A 16,421-nucleotide genomic window follows, 5' to 3' on the forward strand; every position below is an offset into this window, starting at 1 on the left:
ATTCACACCGAGTTACCCCTTAAGATCAAAGAACATATCATTGGGGGGTTTTTTGTGAGTATCTGGCAGTTTTCTTAAAATCGGTGATTGGACGGCAAAGATATTAAGGCAGCAACCATGAGAATAATTGTTCTGAAATTTGAATGGTTTGGCTGGGAAAAAAACTGTATTTAGGTAATTGCCCCCACAAATCCAATAAGGCACATGTGGATCTACATGCTTTATTTCTGCTCAAAATATCACCATGAAAATCATATTTTATGAGACACAGGAATGTTTTGAAACAGGTTCTGGTCAGGTCTATTCAGCATCCTTTGCCTGAGGAGAGAAAAATTAAGATAGCCTTATTAATACCCTCTCACACAGCAAACATGAGTCATCTAATTTGACTTGACAATATATTTGAAGTCTGAAAGGGATATTTTAGTGTGCATTCCTATTATTGATGTGGTTATGAAGTGAAATTGAACCACAATTAGGTGGAATAGCTGGTCTTTACTTTGCCAGAATCTCGGCTCTTTGCTCTGAGCTTGTTGACCTGAGACTCAGCGATGTCGGCACGCTCCTCAGCCTCCTCCAGCTCATGCTGAACCTTCCTGAACTTGGACATGTGGGAGTTGGCCTGCTCCTCCTGGGAGACAGGGGAGAGGAACATCAACATTCAAAGTATGAATTAAGTCATCTGACTCAGTAGGCAGCAAGTGCACACTAGTTATCATTAGTCTGGTGTGGAAAAATTATAAAAGTTCAGTGTCATTTTATTATTTTATTCACAAAACCAATTACTAAAATACTGGTGAGGGTGAATGTGTACACGTACAGCTTCCTCTGCCTGTCTCTTGTAGGCCTTCACTTTAAGCTGCAGTTTATCCACTAAATCCTGAAGTCTGGTTCCATTCTTCTTATCCTCTTCAGTCTGGAACAGAAAGGAAATTAGTAGAATTGGAATTTTATGAATAAAGTGTGACTCATTTACTGTTGACTGTATGTTGTTACCTGGTATGTCAGCTCTTTCACCCTGCGCTCGTACTTGCGAACTCCCTTGATTGCGTCTGCACCTCTCCTCTGTTCTGCATCCACCTCGGTCTCCAACTCTCGCACCTGTTCAGAGGGTGACAATTACATGGACAGTTTCTATATGCTAAATGCTAAGGTTATACAAACAAAATAACGAACCATTTAATACGGTTTGAAATAGCTAACAAATGCAGTTGGTTCTCAGAGCTACTGCAGCGCCGACTCACTCGAGATTCCAGTTTCTGGAGCTGCTTCTTGCCACCCTTCATGGCTAGGTTCTCTGCCTCATCCAGACGGTGCTGCAGGTCCTTGACTGTCACTTCAAGATTCTTCTTCATCCTCTCAAGGTGAGAGCTGGTGTCCTGCTCCTTCTTCAGCTCCTCAGCCATCATGGCCGCCTGCGACCATTGTGGGGAGATTAGGTAATGGATTGAGCTTGATGCATACGGTTGCATGAAGATGTGAGTGCATATAGCAAAATTGAATATGTTGTGAGAGGAGAAGTGTATGGAAGAATTATGATGATGGGTGGGCAGATACTGTGGGTTAGTATAGTGTTGACATGTAGTTATATTAGGGCTAATGAAAACATAATAAGTGTATTATCTGAAGACATACAAGCTCATATGGGCTGGGTACACCTAAAGGTGTATTACTCCTTATATAAGAAACCAAATAAATATAAATCAGTACAATAATGAAAAAATAAATAAGTAATTCTTATTTAAAAACCCACATCAGTGATGGCCTTCTTAGCCTTCTCCTCAGCATTCCTGGCCTCCTGGACAATGTCTTGCACCTCACCCTGCACCTGAACCAGGTCAGCCTCAAGCTTCTTCTTGGTGTTCAACAGGCTGGTGTTCTGGACAGGAGGAATCACAAAGAGTCAAACCTGTGAACTTGTAGGAGATTTGTTTTGTTGTGAAATAACCAAGTGATTGGATAACCTTTCCTTAGTCTGGATCTATGTTCTGTTTTGTTATACTTTGTGTCTGTGCGTGTGGATGTTGTCCGCACCTGGGAATGCAGCAGTCCCACTCTCTCGCTGGCGTCCACCAGCTCCTGCTCGGCCACTTTGCGGCCTTTCTCTGTCTGCTCCAGTCCCACTCTCAGCTCCTCAATCTCAGCCACCATCAGGCCGTTTCTGCGCTCCACCATGGCAGCCTGTTCCTTCATGTCCTCTGAATCACGGACAGCATCGTCCAGGTGCAACTGAGCATCCTGAGTAGCAAAGATTAGGATATAGGAGGCATTAGATGAGGGTGAAAAGTCATATTTGTTTGCTCTGGTCACCAACCGTTTCATGTATACATGTGCCATGCGCTACATTTACTGCAGAGTATTTTTTAATATCTCTCAGGTTATTTTACTTCAGAAACCAGTAAGTGATGATTTACCTTGAGCTGTGCCTGAACGTTCCTCAGCTGCTTCTGGGACTCAGCAGCCTGGCGGTTAGCATGGCTCAGCTGGACCTCCATCTCATTCAGGTCTCCCTCCATCTTCTTCTTGACTCTCAGGGCGTCATTCCTGCTGCGGACCTCAGAGTCCAGGGTGCTCTGCATGGAGTCAGCCACCCTCTGGCTGTTCCTCTTGATCTGCTCCATCTCTTCATCCTTCTCTGCCAGCTTTCTGTCCACCTCACCCTTGACCTGGTTCAGCTCCAGCTGTATGCGCAGAATCTTGGACTCCTCATGCTCCAGTGTTCCCTGAAGAAATTGAAATACTGAGTGTGATGCACACCTACAGTGCATGTTAAATCCAAACTGTTATTTTCAATTCAACACCGAGCAAACACCTGCTCAGAAAGGTAATTCGGTCAATTTATAACAAAAATAGTTTTGTATATCACAAATATAGTTTGCACCTCAGCCTCCTCCAGAGCCATCTGGATCTCAGACTTCTCTGTCTCCACCGTCTTCCTGGCCTTCTCCAGCTCATGGATGCTCTTGCCAGTCTCTCCTATCTGCTCCGTCAGGTCAGAGATCTCCTCTGTAGAAAAAAAATAAGATTTACAATTTGCTCAACTAAATCTGGGTTAATATCAGTTGACTCACGTTGCAAGTTCTTGTTCTCTCTCTTCAGAGTCTCCAGATGGTCAAGAGCCTCCTCATAGGAGTTCTTCATCTTGAAGAGCTCTGTGCCGAGAGAACGAGCCTCCTTCTGAGCTCCCTCCAACTCAGCCTGGCCCTCTTCAAACTTCTGCTTCCACTCTGCAAGAACCTAGGAGGAAACATGTACCACGACAGTGTTGAGCTACTGAAAGATTTAAAAATAAAAACGTTTATAATAAAACAAAATCAATAAAAGAATAGTTCTTTGTCTATCTGATACCTTGTCAAAGTTCCTCTGCTTTTTGTCCAGGTTGGCAGCCATGGCATTGGCTCTCTCAACATCAATCATGAGGTCCTCCACCTCTCCCTGCAGCCTCTGCTTGGTTTTCTCCAGAGAGGCACACTTGGAGTTGGTGGCCTCAATGGTTTCCTCAGCATCCTGGAGACGCTGAGCTAACTTCTTCCTGTTATGGCAAACGAGTAAAGCTGTCCTTGTCCTGATGGCTGTCTCTGTGTGGTTCATAAGTAGCCTAACATCGCAGCCTACGGTGCCCCATAGCCCACCAGCCAACTGATTAAATTGGCTTTTTGGAGACCGCTTTCCAGATTCATGGACTTACTTGGCCTCCTCCAGTTCCTCTGTCCTCTGTATGGCATCAGTTTCATACTTGGTCCTCCACTGAGCCACCTCAGAGTTGCACTTGGACATGCCGCGCTGCAGCTCAGCCTTGGCCTCCTGCTCCTCCTCAAACTGCTCCCTCAGCAGGTCACAGTCGTGGCGTGCCGATTGGACACCGTGGGCCAGTGCGTTCTTAGCCTGGAAGAAAGACGGGTTAAAGTTCAAGCTGGATTTCGTTTTTTGACAAAGCCTTATGAAAATCTGCATAAAGAGTTGAGTGTCATTGAGAGCTTAAACAGAACATAAAAAGGACTAAAAGCAAAAGCACAACGACAACTGTGAAAGAACAGTGAAACTGGTGGATGACTTTAACTCAGGTGACAAAGTTATAGTCAACAAAAGCCCTTGGTTCCTCTCTAAAATCTGGGTATCTGAGCCCAGTCTGTAGCCCCACCTTGACTTCTTCCTCAATCTGCCTTTTCAGCTCCTCAATCTGCTGGGTGTAGGCCTGTTTGCTTCTGGTCAGTTGTGAAACCAGGGAATCCTTCTCTTCCAGCTGGCGACTAAATTCACCTATGGGGAAGAAAAGGGGCTCTTGTTAGGCCAAGCACTTTCTAAGACTGAGATTAACCTCTGCTGGCGGACCGCACATTATTTTATTCTACCTACATTGGTTAATGCTGTTGTTTATAGAGGTTACCGTTTTCAGTCAGAAGTCTGGCTCTCTGTCCGCTGATGTCATTGACTTGGCGAACATTCTCATCGTTCTTTGTCTTAATTTCGCTCAGCTGGTCTTCAAGGGTACGGCACATCTTTTCTAGATTGCCCTGTTAAGCAATGTAGACAACAAAATCGAATAATTACAAGGTATGAATAATGACTATACATAGTGTTGTGCTGCAGTTATTATTCTGTCTCTAACACATTAATTATTGTGATTTTCAATTAGTTTACTCTGTAGCATGTCATTTGGAAGTATATTTGATCATATGAAGCACTATGCAGGAGATGTTCCCTTCTTTTTATTACTAACTTTAGCCTTGGCAACGGCTTCCATGTTGGAGGAGAGGTCGTCAATCTCCATCTTGAATTCACTTTTCTCTTTCTCCAGCTTCTGTTTGACGCGCTGCAGGTTGTCGATCTGCTCTCCCAGCTCTGCCACACTGTCAGCCTGCTTCTTCCTCAGGGCTGAGGCTGTGGACTCATGCTGCAGGGTGGACTCCTCCAGGTCACGTCTCAGCTTCTGGAACTCACCCTCTCGCTTCTTGCTCATCTCAATCTGAGCAGCTGTGGCACCTCCAGCCTCCTCCAGCCTCTCACTGATCTCCTCAAGTTCCCTGGACAGATCGGCCCTCTGCTTCTCCACCTTGGCCCTGGCAGCACGCTCAGCCTCAATCTCCTCTTCCAGCTCTTCAATACGAGCCTACAATCAAGAGTATAAAAGGTCCTCCGTTTTGGTCTATCCACAATATGGGCTGGTAAAGGCTAAATTAACTCATCAGTTAAGTTTGCTGGATGTCTCATAGGGCAAAATATGACAATGTGATAAACTGTTCTATTTTCCAAAGAAACAAATATTCCTGTACTCAGTAACTACACCACACCTGGAGCTCCTTGATCTTCTTCTGCAGCTGGGCACCCAGAGACTGCTCATCCTCAATCTTGCTGAGGAGCTGGCTGGTCTCAAAGTCCTTCCTATGGAGCACATTAATGTCAGAGGTTTAGTTCAGGTTCTCTAAGGGGAAAGTCAAGATCAAAGGTAACTTACATCGACCGAAATATTCTTAGTATTTGTATTTACTTCTTGATCTTCTCATCCGACTGTTGTTTGTCGTTCTCTAGGTCCATGATGGACTCCTGGGCCAGTTTCAGGTCTCCCTCCAGCTTTCTCTTGCCTCTCTCAAGGTCCATACGGAGCTTCTTCTCTTGCTCCAGAGAACCCTCAAGCTGAATAACAAAACACACATTTAGTCATCACACCTCAAGTTCAGTGGTAGTATGATTCAAACAATTAGTGTAGGCTTTCTTGCACAAAAAGTATTACTCTATTTGCAATATATCAGGAAAATGTCAATCAGAAATACATGTGTGAATCTACTGAATTTCTCATAGAAATGATAGACTCACATCATCAACTTGCTGTTCCAGCTTATTCTTGGCCTTAGTCAAGGTGTTGACTTTGTCCTCCTCTGCCTGCAGGTCATCCAGTGTCTGCTGGTGGGCCTCTTGCAGGGCTTTCTTCTCCTTTGTCAGCTTGGCAACACTCTCATCTTGAGATGCCATCTCCTCAGTCAGGTTTTTAACCTAGTGAGAAAAATAAGAACAGGATTCAATGGGCAGCTCACAAACTAAGAGAAGCACAAGGTCAGCTATTGGTGAGATGTTGATACCTTGTTCTCTGTGGCATGCTTCTCCTTCTCCACTTTGGCCAGGGTAAGCTCCAGATCATCAATGTCCTTCTTCAGTTCAGAGCACTCATCCTCCAGCTTCCTCTTCTTGGCTGTCAGCTCAGCATTGATCTCCTCTTCATCCTCCAGCCTTTCTGTTGACTCTTTGAGTTTGGCCTCCAGCTGGATCTTGCTCTTGATCAGACCCTCACATCTCTCCTCAGCATCGTTCAGATTATCTGATTCCTGGAAAATGAAAGGTAGAGAAAAGCGTTGTTTCAATGTTTACATTTAGCAGACGCTCTTATCCAGAGCGACTGACATTAAGTGAACATTCTCCCCGAGGCAAGTAGGGTGAAGTGCCTTGCCCAAGGACACAACGTCATTTTGCACAGCCGGGGAATCGAACTGGCAACCTTCAGATTACTAGCCCGCTTCCCTAACCGCTCAGCCACCTGACTCCCAATGTTCTAAGCTTGGTCTTTTTAGCTTGTTTAACTGTCTTTACATGTGAATATATCTCGTTCACTCACGGATGCGACCTGGAGAGACAAGTTATTCTTCTCCTGCAGGAGGGACACCATCTTCTCCTCCAGCTCCTTCTTGCGAGCCTCAGCCTTGGTAAGGGCGACTTTGCATTTTTCAAAGTCCTCCTTCATGTTGGCCAGCTCCTTCTCAGTCTCAGCACTCTTCAAGAGAGGCTTGATCTTGTAGTAAACCTTCATCCATGGCCAGTGTTTCACATTCATGAATGAGCGGATGTTGTACTGGATGGTAAAGACAGACTCTCTGGTTGAGAAAGAGAGAGAGAGGTAGTGAGAAAGTGTGTTGCCCCGTGGAACAGCTTGATGACATCAGAACAAACAGCATATCTTCATGGATTCCACTTTTGAGTTAAGCTTTGGAAAGCTGTTTGGCCACTTTTGGAAAGGGCCATTAACTGATCTTTGGGTTGAAAAAAAGTAGAAAGACAAACGTCACCCACTCACCTCCTCTCCATCATCTTGGCAAACTCCTTCCTCATCACGTAGCCGCGACAGAGAGCCTGCGTCATGGTTACCAGAGCAGCAAGCTTCTCATCTCTCATCTCCTCAAGAACACCCAGCAGACCAGCTTTGAAGAACACCTGAGACACAGGTTAGCAAAAAGCTGATTAAGATAAAGAGTTGCCAGTGGATATTTCATGCATTTTAACATGCACTGTATACTGTGGATGAGAAATGTACAGTACCAGTCAAAAGTTTGGACAAATCTTCCCAGTTGAATGGGAAAATGTGTCCAACATTTTGACTGGTACTGTATGTATTATCTAAATAGCTGTCATGCTAGTTTGAGCCCATACCTTGGTGTGTCCAAACTTGTACTCCTCGTGATCTACATCAATTGATCCAAGCAGTTTCTCAGAAGCCTTCTTGTTGTCAATGAACTGGCCTTCAGGGATGACACTGGCGTTTAATACTTTATATCTGTATTGGAAAAAATATGGATATGCGTCAATATCACAGTGTAGAAATTAAATATAGGTGTGTGTGTTTGTGTGTACCTCTGCTTGAAGTCACCATAGAGTATTCTGCTGGGAAAGCCCTTTCTGCAGATTCTTATTCCCTCCAGCACACCATTACATCTCAGTTGGTGGATAACCAGGAAGTTCTGCATCAGACCTGGAAGCAAAAGTTTGAGATGAGCTTTTGTCCAAGACAATCTTGCTAAGTGAAACTCTTATGTAAGTAGGTCTCTCAGGTGCACCACACCTGAGAGGCATCAGATAGTAAGCGAGAGAGAGACAAACAGCCCATCTCCCCAAAGAGAGAGAGACCGTAACAATCATTCTCACCTGGAGTCTTGGACTCGTTGGGAATCAGGCAACGTACAAAGTGAGGGTGGGTGCTCCTCAAGTTAGTCATCAGCTTACCCAAGTTTTCCTGTGAAGAGTTTCAAAAGCAATTTTGTTTGTTAAATTTGTGTTCTTTTAGTTTCTTTAAATCAAGGATTATGTGTACACCTACAAATTAGAATAAATTAATAAACTTCCATTAAAAATTCCTGTTCATTTAGAACATGTACACATATTTGCACACATTGTTTCTCACTCACTCTGAATTGAGAGGACACAGTCTGCATGGAACCTCCCTTCTTTTTGGCTCCCTTCTTAGAACCACCAGCATCTGTAAATAGTACGATAAAAAGAGTGAGAAAAGTGTAAATAACAGAAACGTGTGTGAGATTTACATTTTAAGAAAACCTTGTTCGCTTAGATCAAAACTATTGTTAGAATTTCGAATAAAGCTTAGGGAGGGGGGGGATTAATGAAATGTAACTTAAATGTACAAACCCTCAGGTGGAGGAGCCACATAGAGCAAACCCAACAGTTTGACTGAGGACTTCTGGTACAGCTGAAGCACAGAGTCGTTCAGCGGGTCCTTGTTCTTGTCCAGCCAGCCACAGATATTGTAGTCCACTGTACCAGCATAGTGGACCAGGGAGAAGTGGGCCTCGGCCTTGCCTTTTGCTGGTTTAGGCTTCTCAAAGGCCTTAGTTTTGCCAAGATGTTGGTCGTACAGCTTGTTCTTGAAAGAAGTGTCTGAAGCCTTGGGGAACATGCACTCCTCTTCAAGGATGGAGAAGATGCCCATTGGCTGTGTAAGAAACCCAGTTTGATCATCTGTGGTCAGATTTGGGACTCCCAAAACATTGTGCTTCCAACATAAGTTGTATGTGGATAGGTAACTTTTCTTTTTGCATCAACCCCAAAGCCTCCCTACCTCACCTTCTCAATAAGCTCAATGCAGGCAGCCAAGTCCATGCCAAAGTCAATGAAAGCCCAGACAATGCCCTCCTTCTTGTACTCCTCTTGCTCCAGGACGAACATGTGGTGGTTGAAGAACTGTTGCAGTTTCTCATTGGTGAAGTTGATGCACAGCTGCTCCATGCTGTTGAACTGTGAAAAACCATTTCAAAGAGAACATTTGTGTTTGGTTTGTTCTTTTTGGTTTGACATATTTGATGGTAAGCAGATTTAAAACAAAATTGTTGTTTTCTTCTAAAGTTAATAACTAATAACTGACTAATTGAAATTTTAAACTCATCAACATCAACATAAACCATTGCTTTTTTCTTATTGTAGATCCCAACTCACGTCAAAGATCTCAAAACCAGCAATATCCAGAACTCCAATAAAGAAGTTTCTTGGCTGCCTGGTGTCCAACATCTGGTTGATGCGGATGACCATCCACAAGAACATCCTCTCATAGATGGACTTGGCCAGAGCACTCACTGAGTTGTTCACCTGTGTAACAAAAAAGTAATGACACCTTTAGTTGTTAGCGTGTAAGTAGCTTTAAAGAGTAACTTAGTATTTGTAATTTTTTTGAATAAATAAGCTCTAATAATATTTTCTTAAAACAAAAATATAGATATTAATAAAGGGCTTACCTGAGGCACTGTCTGACCCTTGGTCACAAACTCATTTCCGACCTTCACTCTGGGGTAGCACAGGGCTTTCAGCATGTCAGCTGAGTTCAGACCCAGAAGGTAAGCGATTTTATCAGCCACTGGAGGGAGAGAAAATCATCAAAAGATTTGAGCAGTCAGTTTATCACAAACAAATCAGAGAAAACACTAATAAATGTGAGATAAAGGTTTGACAATTATTGTGCCACTCACCCTCAGTACCATCTGGCTCCGCCTGCTCCTCACGCTGCTTCTGCTTGAAGTGCATGTTGCCGTGGTGCATGACAGCACCAGTCAGCTTGTAGATGCCCATCTTCTCTTCATTGGTGAAACCCAAGATATCAATAGCATCCTGAAAGGGGAAAGGACGTTTAAAACAGATTAGCAGTAAGTCCAGAGTCCACCATTAAGTGTTTGTTACTATCTCAAAATGTATGTGGGTACACGCAACATAGCCCCAAGATAAATCTTTATTACACCAAATCAACCTATTCAGTCTGGCAGGGTGCAAAGTGGAGCGACACACACAGATAATGGATGTAATTTTCCATTATCGGTTGCGCTTTGCAATCCCTTTAAGTGACTCACATCTGTGGCAACCAGCTCTTCCTTGTCATCAATACTGGCCACAGTGATTTGACCCTGGCTGATCATGGGAAAGTCATAAGGATTTGTTGTGATGAGCGTCATTTCTGTCAAGAACAAATTCTCGTTACAATCACTACATCAATGTTTATCTCTCTGCCCTTTTTATAAGGCACTACCCTGACAAAATGTATTTATCCTTTATAATAGTTTAGGGGTCTGTAATACACCACAAGTGGGCGCTAGTCATTTGCACTTCAGTCTGCCTCACCAATCAGCTCAGGTTTGTGGTTGGTCATCATCTGGTAGAAGATGTGGTAGCCTCTCTCATCAGGCAGCTGGAAGGTCACTCTAGACTTCTCCAGCAGATCTGAGAAAAAGATAAAAGTGAGCTTTTAGAATTTGTTCACAAACGTGTACACAAAGGAGTAAATACAAATAAGAGAAAGATCTAGGTAGATGAGGATTAGACAATTAGACAATGAGGAGAAACTGCTTACATGTCTCAATGTCAGCACTAGCCAGTTTGCCGGTAGTGTGGAAGTGAATTCTGATGAATTTACCCTAAGTCAGAGCGTAGGGGAGAATCAGGATAATAATCATGAATATGACTTATCTTTCCAAACATTATGGCAGAATCTATTACAGTATGTTTACAATGAAATCTTTTTATACTCACAAAGCGAGATGAGTTGTCATTCCTCACTGTCTTAGCATTACCATAAGCTTCCAGCAAAGGGTTAGCTGCAATGATCTGATCCTCGAGAGAACCCTAGGTGAGACGAACACAGAGACAGTTTTGATGAAGCAGCCTGAGCCGAAACCCCCCAATTAGGTTTTCAGCTTCATAAAAACCATGCCCAAACAGTGATGTAGGCCACATGTCACACAAGGCCAACAGAATGCCTTTTTATCCAGCACGCATTTTGGTTTGGATTTATCCCTGGCAGACAGGCTAGACAAGACAGGGAGAGATGAAGAGTGGACGTGCCTGCATCTTTCCTGGTACGGCCTCTTTCTTCTTATCACCACCAGATACAGCAATGGTGGCAAAGTACTGGATGACACGTTTGGTGTTGACAGTCTTCCCAGCACCGGATTCTCCACTAGTTTTGGTAGTACAAATCTTTTGTCATGGATTCAGTCATTTTTTATTTTTTATTTTGTGAGCATATAGTGGTGCATTGTTCAATTATTTTCATGTCAAATATGATCATTATAAGCTGTATGCATCCTCATGACAAAGGGTAGAAAAGCTATCCCTGAAGAATAACGTTTAACTTACGTGATCAGGACAGACTGGTTCTCCCTATCTGCAAGTCAATAGACATTTTCATAGGCATCTCAAGCATCGTTACAATTATGAATGAATCTTACTATCCCACCCATCCCCAGTACACATTTCATAATCCATTAGACCAATATTAATCTCTTTCTCCTCCCATGTTTTGCAATGTTCATACCAGTCAACATGAACTGATAGGCGTTGTCAGAGACGGAGAAGATGTGGGGTGGAGCCTCCATGCGCTTCTTCCCTCTGTAGGCGTTGACCACTTCCATGTCATACACAGGGAGCCACTTGTAGGGGTTCACCGTGGCACAGAAGAGCCCAGAGTAGGTCTGCATCAGAGGTATCAAAAACAAGTTTTGTGCCTTGAGAACACTAGAGCTAAGGTTGAGGTTTCTCTTTTTAATCCTTAACTCCACATTCAATTCACAGTGATTTTGATACAAAACCTCAAAACATATAAGAAATGTGTACATTAGATTACAGATTTGGTCAATGTATAATTGTCAACTCCTTTAGATTTTTGTCAGTGTATGTATGTATGTATGTATGTATGTATGTATGTATGTATGTATGTATGTATGTATGTAGTTTCTTACGTAGATCATCCATGCAGCATAACGCTCTTTGAGGTTATACAGGACAGAAGCTTCATTGAGGTAGGTCATCATGGCCATGTCCTCAATCTTGTCAAACTTAGGAGGGTTCATGTTGAAAACATCATCCTCTTTGAAGGTTTTCACCTGAAACAGATTTAGAAAGAAAATTCCATGAAAAATAGTTTCAGTGAATAGGCCAATGTGCAATGCTTGCTGATGGAACTGACCTCTTCAGTGTCGAGGATCTTAACATCCACCTTCCCGCCATCTCTCTTAACAACAAATCCTTTAAGGTACAACTCCTTGGTGTCTGTCACATAGCAGGCATTCTTAGCATCGAAGGGCTTGCTCTGGGCCTCAATCCTCTCCTTCTCAGGCTTGCGGAGGTAGATGGCGGCCTTCCCATATAGGGCCATCTCTGCGTCTGTACTCATGGTGGCGGCTCACTGGAAGAAAAGAGGAAAACACAGACACCTTAGTAACAGCTACCACAAAAGAAATAGCCTCTGACGAATTCTCTACGCCTCTTGCCATATCAATAGTTCTCCATTAATAATAAAATGTCATGGGTAAAAGCCAAAGGTATTAAGTTGACCGGTATATACTGAAAGATAAAGGCTAGAATTGACATTCTTTCAATAGTTTGAGTATACACAGATAACTTACAGGATCCTATCCATACATGGTATAAATACCAATTAAATAGATAAAGAAAGTATTTATTGTGTCTTACCGTGTTTCTCTCTACCAGATTAAAAAACAGTGATGCTCTGTAAAAAAAGTTCCACAGATTACACATCTCCTAAACAAAAAGCATTATAGCAAATCATATTTTTTATCATATCATATTCTAGTTTTTAAATAATTTGAAGAACTATAGCTGAAACCTTTGAAAGAATTGAATAATGCTTTCATAAACCTTTGATGTTTCATGTGGCTTGGGCTTTAAAACAATTTCAAATTGTAATGGAACATTTTACACAAAGAAATCAACAAAAGCATTTCAAATGGCATTAAGGACACAATGCAAATTTACTGAGTGCACTTTCAGAATCAACCCAGTCAATTTGACCACACAGTCAGAAAGTGAAGAAGTGTAAGAACTTAAGACTTACCACAGAGGTTGAGGCTATCTGTCCATGGATGCTGTTCTGTAAGGCCCCCCTTATATCTGGTTGAGCATGCCAAGCAAGCAGAAACTATTTATGGACCACTGCTTTTCAAGGAAATAGATTGGAGGAGACATTTGAGTGCTTCATTTCCCCTCCCATCTCTCCTGTAGAAATGTATTGATGTTAATTGTGACTACTTTGGAGAAAGTCACATTTGTCACAAGTCACATTTATGTTATAGGAAGCTATGATTAAAGCATTTACTAACTTTTTTGTCAAATGAATTAACTGTTATCACTATTTAGTTTATAGAGAACTAGTGCAATTAAACATGTTACCTAAATAAAGTAACATATTTCATTGTGCTTATTGCAGTAACTTACATTACTCCTTGTGAATTTAAATTATGCATTTGATCTACGAGCAATAAATTGCTGATTAAGATGATATTTTGGGGGGGGGGTTGATTTTGCAACTCATGACTGACTTATGCAACGTTAGACCACATCTTCTAAACCTTTCATTTCATTCTAGTGAAATCACCAAACATCTACCAATTCAATTGCACAGGAGGTTGGTATTTAAACTGAGGGATGAGTTTAACCAATTCATCCTGGCTCACTCCTGAGCAGCATAACAACCCAAGGTGTAAACTCAGATAGCAATAAGCTATAATAGCTGAATGCCACAGTGTTTGTATCGGTGTTAAGCTTTAAATATCCAAGTTATGTCTCGATACAAATGTATGTATCAAGCATTATGTATTGTATCCTGATACAATTACCGCTTTCTCTCCAGACCTTTACCCATTGGTTTTGAGCCATAGATATTGGACTTCTCATGTTGACCAAGGGAAATACATTTATCTTTTACCCAGCACCCGTCAAAGATGGAGAAGTGGAGAAAGTGGATCAGGCACAGAAGTTGTAAGCCGTTGCTACTGAACCTTCAAGGGGGAAAGAATAAATGTGTCAATTGATATGCACTTTGATTCTATTTTGAGGCATCATGTTGATATATAACCAATCTGTAAAATAGGATTACGTTGAATCTCAAAAGTGTTGATTGTCACACTCCTGTGATCTTTAATCTGATCTTTTGTTGTGAGTCTTTATAATAAGGTCTTCATTTAGCAGGCACTTTTATCCAAAACAAATGTACAGAGAGGGATTTCAACCTGTAACATCTGGATATACATATAGCTATCCTTAATAGCTATATGTATAACTAATATGTGAGTCCATCTACTGTACAATGATAGTTGACAAATGAGTGACACAATTTAGTAGATGGAGTACCGGTACCTAGTGTTTCTTCTCATCTTGCTATGCTTTACTGTAACATCATTTAAGGACAATACAATTCATAATGACATACATTCCTGTGTTATTTGAGAACATCTTTAAGATGCTGAAGAAGTCATGGATATGTTTCACATTTTTTCAACTGAGATTTAAAGTGCAAAGAAAAACTTCTGACGCTTTGCGATTCATGTTGCTGACCTTAATGATCACACCCACAGAGCTCAAAGAGGCATGCGCTGAAGTCAAGATCAAGCAGCATTGCAACTCAGCCAACTAATAAAATGTATTAATATTCAAAGACAATAGTTCAAGTACTTTACCACAATCAGTACTTATTAACTGCCAAGGCATTTTATATGCTGTGCTCTTTGTAAGATGAAGACAAAGAAAAGGAGTAAAAGCCAACAAAACAGAAAGTTCAATATTTGCACTGAGGGTTATCAAATGTTCCTCTTTTGTGGGTATCTGATCATTTGCTATTGTCTCCATTCAAACCTAAAACTATATTTTGCGAAATACTACACTACACAGATGTTATCTTTATCGTCCTGTGATTTACAGCAAAAATGTATGCCCTAAGTAAACAAAAACCTATTGCTATCTAATGAGATAAAACTGTCATTTGGTTTATTTGAGACATCTTTCTAAAAGGGTTTCATGTGCTGGCACATCACTGTAACTCTGAATTAGCACTGGATGTTTTAATGCTACTGCTGTGCCAAGCTGTTCCAAGTCTACCAGCATTCTGTTGGAGACACCCCACATGTTTGTTCCCATCAGCATTTTTATGTAACTTAATTTGAGCTATAAAAGTCTTTACTTTAGGATGTGAAATGTCACATGTAATGAGAGGGCTCCACTGACTAACAACCTTCTTGGCCCTTCTTTGGAGGACCTTAAGAAAGGGCGAAGCAGGGATTGGCTCATTCATGTTTGTGTTCTGGGCCAAATATCATGGTGGGCAATCTATAATTGTTTCAATGTCAGAAATGTGACAGTGGAAGACGCCAGGAGAGGGGACTTGTATGGTCAAATAACTGTGCGTGTCCTTCACCGGATATCTCAAAGCTGTAAAAGCAGGTCTTACGGAATTCAATTCTCTTTCAGCAGCTGAGTCCTAAGACTGTAGTACAGTAGTTGTGGTCATTGTGTTTTTAAAAAGAAAGCCTTGAACTCTAATTTGAACTCTTGTGTTCGGCAACCTTGTCCTTGTCAAGTTTAGCTCAGTCAATCCCTCTTATCTCCCAAGCAGCTGTTCTTAATGTTGTTGTAAAATGAGTCTGCTTTGTTTTCAGTCATCTCAATTTCAGTCTATTTTAATCAGCAAACTAATTAATTTTATATTTAGTCTAGCAGAACATTGTTTGATCCCATGCTATTTGTTGACAACAGAGTAATTTTTGTTTGTTTGTTTGTCAGGCAGTGCACTTTTTAATGTCAAGGATATCGACTTTTGGTCAGAAATACAAGCAGACCATTTCATGTCAACATACATAATTTGCCATTTGATCTGTGTCTGTTGATGATAAAGCCTAATACATGTACAATGAGGTTGACATACAATATTACTCCTTGCAATGTGATCAGATTACAAGAATGATTTCTCAGATTAAAAAATATTATAAATTAATGAACTTTCAGAGATTTTTATATTGGCTAAACAACCAAAACTGTACCCCTCTATCTGATTGAAGAGGGCTAAACTGGACAGTGTATTAACATGAACCAAACATCTTACAATTTCAGTTATTTGACAATGGGTTACATTTGAGCAAAATGAAACTGATATTCAATAACATTGCAAGTGATTTAAATCAATTCAAAGGGAAAAGATATTACAAAATGAAGGTTTTACATCTTACCTAGACTACCATGATTATTTTACATCAGAAAGAGAAAGAGAGAAAGAAGAAGAAGAGCAAGGAAAAGTCTGAGTCTGGGTCTGAGTTTGTCTGAGTCTGACTTTGACTTTGAGTCTGGGTCTGTCTGAGTCTGAGTCTGAGTATGAG

At 41.5% G+C, this 16,421-nt stretch overlaps 1 protein-coding gene across 1 annotated transcript; it reads right to left on the reverse strand.

Moving 5' to 3' along the window:
- Positions 1–285: 285 nt before the first annotated feature.
- LOC134036296 (myosin heavy chain, fast skeletal muscle-like) lies at positions 286–12,430 on the reverse strand. Its single transcript, XM_062481172.1, has 39 exons — positions 12,224–12,430; positions 11,997–12,140; positions 11,573–11,729; positions 11,395–11,422; positions 11,119–11,215; positions 10,789–10,881; positions 10,610–10,673; positions 10,381–10,479; positions 10,113–10,216; positions 9,738–9,876; positions 9,507–9,625; positions 9,211–9,360; positions 8,842–9,012; positions 8,407–8,710; positions 8,169–8,239; positions 7,909–7,996; positions 7,618–7,735; positions 7,417–7,540; positions 7,064–7,200; positions 6,608–6,863; positions 6,078–6,320; positions 5,815–5,991; positions 5,489–5,634; positions 5,292–5,382; positions 4,721–5,110; positions 4,388–4,514; positions 4,142–4,260; positions 3,689–3,885; positions 3,349–3,532; positions 3,072–3,237; positions 2,882–3,006; positions 2,415–2,723; positions 2,035–2,238; positions 1,754–1,879; positions 1,245–1,415; positions 997–1,101; positions 821–916; positions 500–631; positions 286–318 (listed from the first exon to the last, which is right to left on the reverse strand). Exons 1-39 carry the CDS (start codon positions 12,428–12,430, stop codon positions 301–303), a joined length of 5,796 nt encoding a protein of 1,931 aa, XP_062337156.1. The 3' UTR covers positions 286–300.
- Between the last annotated feature and the right edge of the window lie 3,991 nt (positions 12,431–16,421).

The sequence above is a fragment of the Osmerus eperlanus genome, chromosome 16, assembly GCF_963692335.1.
Source record: "Osmerus eperlanus chromosome 16, fOsmEpe2.1, whole genome shotgun sequence".
Classification (NCBI taxonomy): domain Eukaryota; kingdom Metazoa; phylum Chordata; class Actinopteri; order Osmeriformes; family Osmeridae; genus Osmerus; species Osmerus eperlanus.

What these genes read in the sequence shown, in the direction of transcription:
- LOC134036296 (XM_062481172.1), bottom strand. Translation starts at nt 12,430, where the DNA reads ATGAGTACAGACGCAGAGATGGCCCTATATGGGAAGGCCGCCATCTAC. An exon ending in ATGACAACTCATCTCGCTTT is followed by an intron (nt 10,674 to 10,788) that starts GTGAGTATAAAA and finishes GCTCTGACTTAG; the next exon opens with GGTAAATTCATCAGAATTCA. An exon ending in TGGGACTGCTGCATTCCCAG is followed by an intron (nt 1,880 to 2,034) that starts GTGCGGACAACA and finishes CCTCCTGTCCAG; the next exon opens with AACACCAGCCTGTTGAACAC.